The sequence below is a fragment of the Physella acuta genome, unplaced genomic scaffold (genome assembly GCF_028476545.2).
Source record: "Physella acuta isolate Inbredline_101_S28 unplaced genomic scaffold, ASM2847654v3 ptg000592l, whole genome shotgun sequence".
Taxonomy (NCBI): Eukaryota; Metazoa; Mollusca; class Gastropoda; family Physidae; genus Physella; species Physella acuta.
The window spans coordinates 1,941,241-1,947,739 of NW_026732111.1; the positions used below are offsets into that span (position 1 = coordinate 1,941,241).

Genomic DNA, 6,499 nt, shown 5'->3' on the forward strand with positions numbered 1-6,499 from the left:
CTATAAACTAACTATAGTAAAACTACTATAGCAGGATAATTTTGCGTCTCGGTCAGTGTGATCCAGTTGAAAGTAAAGTTCTTGACCTTTCTTCATGTCAACAACCACTGACCCAGCAGCGCTATTGCCGGCACATTTAATTTCTATATACATGCAACATCTGTTATCACTCATTACACCAACTCCAATCTGTTTATTTTCCCAAACATGTAGAGTCACACAGATAAGATATAAACCATCATGTGGAGAATTAAATATCCCTGTTGTTTGATTGAAGTTTTGTCCGTTGTATTCACGTACTTCATTAAATGTTGAAATGATTGAAGTAGATCGGACAATTGTTATACTTGCCAGCTGCATTTGACAAACATATCTTTTGTACATTCGTGTTTCTGTTGAGGAAAAAAAATGATTTGTGTTTTTCAACATTGAATACCATGCTGAAAATGTGTGTTGCCGATTTTATGATTTTACATTTTTATATTTGTTGAATAATTTAACTCATCCTATACTAAAAATAATTAATACGTAATAATTATTTTTTTGTAGTGTATAAAAATGGCATTTGGTACTTTAAAGTACATTTGACTTTTAGTTGTAATGATATAGTCTAGTTTTTCATTAAAAAAATAAAACAAACAGTTGTAACAATAGTTAATAAATATTCACAGGTCTTATAATGGGATTAAAATACATGCTCGAGTTAACTTTTATAATGTTTATTAAAGCCTAAGAGGACTTTATTGCGTTGTACTGTTAAGTTCCATACGTAATAAACACAATCATACGATTAACAACATCGTATTGGTGACATATAAATAATAACTAGTGCATTATCTGTGAGTACATACACAGTTGAGGTGTATGTCGCACTTACGTTATAAAATGAATCAAAACTGTTATTTCTAATTATTATGGCTATATTGTTATAATATCCCATATATTGTTAAAAAAATAAAACTTACCTGCTGCGTATAATTCGTGTGACAGTTCTACAATATATTTTTCTAGATTTTCCAGCTAAAATTAAAATAAAATGTGTTAATAAAAATTACAAAATTTAGCTAAAACATATATCGGTTAATTTACAAGTAGGCGTAGGCCTACATACAAAAAGAATAATATTTTTAATATATAAAATTCAAAATAAGAAAACATTTCAATTTTTAAATAAGTTAAAAAATAGTATTTTTAAACAGTTTTACCTTTCTAGTATTGCCTTCTCTATTAAAGATTCGAATCATTTTGTCAAGAGGCATCAGTCTTTGTTGTAGAATTTTGTACATAACATTGTTCTAAGAAGTAGATGTTTTTAAATTACAAATACACTGTGTTTCTCTAGAAACATTTACAACAGACAAATAACCTTCAAAAAATGTTTCTAAATGTATATTAGAAGGCAGTTTAAGCTATACATTTTGTAAGAAATTGTTATATATAATCACGAACATGTGCATGATAAATTATTACACATAAAATGTGCATGTATTACCTTCGCGAGGAGGTCCACAAATTTTTGTCTAGTATCAATCAAATGGTTTTTGGCATCCACTTGTAACACAGAAATGAAATCCGCATGTCTTTTTATCTCTTGTCTTATATCGTCAATTTTGTCCGTCTGCATTTTAAAATCTTTATTTATTTTGTGTGCGTTGGTTTCATATTCTTTCATATCTAAAGACAGTTTTTCTAGTGTTTTGTTTGACTTGGATTCTTTTTCTTTTAGTTTTTCGATACTTTTGTTTAGTTCCATTACTTTATCATCTTGCTCATTAATGATTTTTCTAAAGTTCTTAAAATTCTGTTTTTGTTTCCTAGAAAAATTTTCAAAGCTTATGTTATTGTCAGTTTGTTCTGCTATAAAGCTGTTCCTCCATTGTTTTATTTCTGATATGTCATCTTCTGTTTTTTGTTTTGCGTCTTGAAGAGAGGATAGAGCCTTTTCAATAAGTTGTAGGCTGCTTGCGATATCTTTTTCAAAAATTAGAACACTGTATTTAATGTAATAAATAGTATCATGTGTGTAATATATATATATTATATATATATATATATATACATATATTTATATATATATATATATATATATATATATATATATATGTATATATATATATGTATATATATATATATATATATATATATATATATATATATATATATATATATATGTATATGTATATGTATATAAATATGCCTATGTACTTGTATAAAATTTATTATTCGAATCAGTAGATTTCCAAAGAGTCTTCCTCAACTAAATAATATTTAAATTAATGAAAATCAAAAAGTTATTAAAATGTGTGTACTTTGAGGTGTACACAACTATTCTTATATAAAGCATTTATTTAATGCAAATATTGTTAATTTTTTTGTTAATGCTGAACAATGTTTTTACCAGCCAATTTTCCAAATTGTCCTTTTGATTCAGCTGCTGCAAGTTGTATTATAGTGTGTTGAGTAGACTGGTCTTGAGGTTGTTCGTGTTCATCTATGTCTTCATTGTTTTGTTCTATATGAAGTAGATTTTATCAGGTACTTCAATGCATGTAAATCATGTTGTTTTATTAGTAGATACTTGGCTGATTGTTTATTTTGAACCGACTGTGCGAATATATAGTTATAGCGTTCAACAGACACAATCACGTTTATTTCACATATGACCGGATTATTTACAATGGCCCTGCTACTCAAAGCGTTTTATGACTTTATATTCGCCTAAGTTTTTAACTGGGTTAATAATTTATTTTGTATAAAAAGTAATAGTGCAGATTTGTTTTCTAATATGCGATTATTCATTCAATATTTAAGTCATGATTTTAATGTGTACGTTTGTATTATTGGTGAACATTTTGACTGTTTTATTACAGTGTCACGTGCCTGCATATTTAAACATTATTATAAATATGGTCTTTATTATTTCAACAGCGGTTTGATGAAATCATCTGCCCCGCCACATCTTACCTTAAACTATATAAGGGGCCTAAGTCTATTAAAATCTTTTTTCACATGGTACGAAGCCTCTTCAACCGTTATCTAGATCAAGAATTTCTTTAGTCTAAGAAAATCAATACTTTTTTTCTAATTTTGATAATCATCAAGAGTTTCAATTAAGTTAATATAAACATCTCAATTAACGTACAAATAAAGTATTGTAATTAATTTCACAAAACACGTACTTAACATTTCTGCCGACACATTCAGCAAGGATGTGGATGCTGAGTCAAGTTCTTCTTGTAATTCAATGTAGGTCAAGGACGGAAGGCTATTCTGGTCTTCTATCCACGTCTTACTTTTCTCGACTACCTGATTTATTTAGTATAATACTTGAGTATTGTGTGGACCTCTTTATTTAATGATCTATCATGTTCTTTAAGCAAGTACTAAATGTTTTTTTTTAATGTAGAAATATATCACAAAAGACACAATCGTATCTACAATACAATTTTATAAATAAATATATTGTATTAACAACAAAACTATTGACACCCCAATCATCACAAAACTAGCATTCATGTAAATATGACATAATTAAATCCACATATTTTACTTTCTCGTATATACGAAGTATAGAGAAAGTATTAAAATCGTGCAAAAAAAATCGAGATATATGCAAATCTCGACGTTTTACACCTCCCTGAGTTGGAAAAACATAGTTTTGCAATCTTGTCCGTATGTCTGTAATTTCCGATAACCGGAAGTGGTACATTTTTACTTTGAATTTTTCAAAAGCCTATAACTTGAGTACTATTTCAGATAGATAAATAGAATTTCACATGTAGGTAAACGATTAAATTTTCTACCTTCTACTAAATGTTTAGTAATTTCCGTTTATCGGAAGTAGTAATTTACGCTATTTCCAATTTCTCAAAAAACGCATGTAAATTTATAAAGTACTAATAATATTGCGCACTATTATGCACATCTTTCTTTGGCGTTCACTTGGTGTGCAATTCTTTTTCCAAGAGATTTTATTCTATTTTAAAAAGTTTAAGTATTTAAAATGGATTAAAAATCATGTTTATGTCCCGAGTTCCCATCCCCTGTTGTTTTATATAAGAATATTCGAGAAAGTTTAGTGGAGATCACTCCCGGTTTATTTATACTATATTTATATTAGCTTTTGAAAATACTATTAATTACTGTAAAACTTACAATTTTCATCGCTTCAATAACAGGCTCGATAATCTGTATCTGCTCTTCCAAATGTTTCACGTGATTAGTGACGTGCTGGATTTGTATTTTAGGGCGCATCTGTGAGGAAGTATCGTGAGGGTAAATAATAACTTGAGTTAACTAGCTGACATTTTGGAGATCAGAAACTTTTTCAAATCATATATATATATATATATATATATATATATATATATATATATATATATATATATATATATATGTATATATATATATATATATTACATATAATTTAGACAGACCTTAATTTTAAACAGACTCTACTTTGATTCCTAATTCATTATATAGTCGAGATAATCATAATAAACTTATTATTTTTCCTTCCTGGCACAGCTATAAAACATAGACGATTTCAAAACAACCTTCAAAATAGAATAATATCAATATAAGTTGCCGTAAATGAGCATAGAGGAGACTTGTGGCTGTAAGCAACACACGGTGTCCACACAAACGATGATGTCCATTAGGATTTAGTTTTCTTCTTCATTTAGTTATCATCAGCTCTTATTTATTTTATTTCGCCATTGTTCAAACGTTAACTTGTCATGGGCTGATTATATCCGAACTTATTATGGACTTAACCTAATTCTAGACCTAACACAATCTAACCAAAATCGTTTATCGACGATACAATATACAAAATGTTGTAAAAGTTATATATGAAAAACAAAACAGTATATTATGTTACCTTCTTTTAACTCAATGAGTTGTAGCGACAAAAACAAGAGCTTGAAATGTTGTGTACTTTGTACCGAGGTTTCAACGTAATAGATATTAGCGGATTTTCCCGTTTATTATTTTCAGTGTCACAGGCAACATAGAAGTTGTGGAATAGTTTGAGGATGTTTTACATGCAAGTCAAACACCTACCATAAGTTAATATTAAAGTAAGTGCTGAAGTCGATGGCCGTGGCTCAGCTTTTCGTTTCGGCGGCATTGCTACGAAATGTAAACACTTTCACTTTTCCTAAAATCTATTTTTAGAATCATAATCACGCACTAAAAAGACATATGCGCAGTTTTAGTCAGTATTCCGCTAATTATATTTAATTAGATGGTATACCAGCCGCTAGGAATATGACGCTAGATCATCGGGCCGGAAAACCGGCTTTTCGGACATATATGCCTAATGTTGAAGCCGGTTTACCGGCCTGGCGGGCTCAAAGGGTTAATAGTTATAACGGTGCCCTGTCAAAACGGCCCGGGACAAATCGGCCCCGTCAAAACGGCCCCGTTAATACGACCCCGTCAAATCGACTCCCAACAAACCGACCCCGTCAAAATAGCCCCGTCAAAAGGGCCCCGACTTATTGGCTCCCGTCAAATGGGCTCCCGTCATATTGACTTGCGACATATAGGCTCCCGACAAATGGGCTCCCGACATTTAGGCTCCCGACAAATGGACTCCCGACATATTAACCCCTGACAAATAGGCTCAGGACATATTGGCTCCCGACAAAGCGGCTCCCGACATATTGGCTCCCGACATAAGGGCTCAAGACAAATGGGCTCCCGGCAAATGGGCTCACGACATTTTGGCTCCCGGCAATTGGGCTCCCGACATATTGGCTTTTGACAAAATGACTCCCGACATATTGGCTCCAGAAAAATGAATGATATGACCACTATTGGCATAAAAGTAACCATTGTGTCCTACCTCCAATACCACCATAACCTCTTTTTAATGCCCGAATGGAATTATTTTTTCATGAACCAACATTAATTCACAAACAAATCGAGCCCTTAACAGCTAAATTCCACCAATTCTAAAGTTTTGATAATGTTTAATTTACAACAGAAAAGATCTGTTGCTTAAAAGCGAGCACAGAAGTGTAAATGTATGATATACATGACGTTAACATGATAACAGCATTTTGTTTTGATAACCTACAAGCACAGTGGCGTAGCGAGGTCGGGTGTCACCCGGTGCGGCACTTAATGATGTCACCCCCCCCCCAGAGGCGTTGCAACCCTTCCCAGGGACAAACTTTCAAGTTTTCGATTTGCACCCCCCCCCCCCCCCAAACTTTCGATTTGCACCCACACCTTCTCAACTTTTTCTCTATATATTTTGCTATTTTTTGCCTTTGTGTCACCCCCCTAAATGGTGTCACCCGGTGCGGTCCGCACCCCCCGCCCCTCCCCTCGCTACGCCCCTGTACAAGCATATTGCAGTTAGGAAGGTACAGCGTGGACCCTTCTCCCCACACAATGAGTTGGAACAGCCTATAACCGACTCAATTATGGATGTCATAGATAGATGACCCTTAAATTAAAACATACTATATTTTATAATAGATAAACT

The 6,499-nt window shown here is 32.2% G+C and overlaps 1 protein-coding gene across 1 annotated transcript; it reads right to left on the reverse strand.

Annotated features, from left to right (window-relative positions):
• LOC131947446 (cytadherence high molecular weight protein 2-like) lies at nucleotides 1-4,947 on the reverse strand. The gene is made up of 8 exons (XM_059308659.1): nucleotides 4,883-4,947; nucleotides 4,156-4,254; nucleotides 3,180-3,306; nucleotides 2,399-2,512; nucleotides 1,493-1,971; nucleotides 1,206-1,295; nucleotides 966-1,020; nucleotides 1-392 (listed from the first exon to the last, which is right to left on the reverse strand). The coding sequence occupies exons 2-8, from the start codon at nucleotides 4,252-4,254 to the stop codon at nucleotides 1-3; spliced, it is 1,356 nt and encodes a 451-aa protein (XP_059164642.1). The 5' UTR covers nucleotides 4,883-4,947.
• Between the last annotated feature and the right edge of the window lie 1,552 nt (nucleotides 4,948-6,499).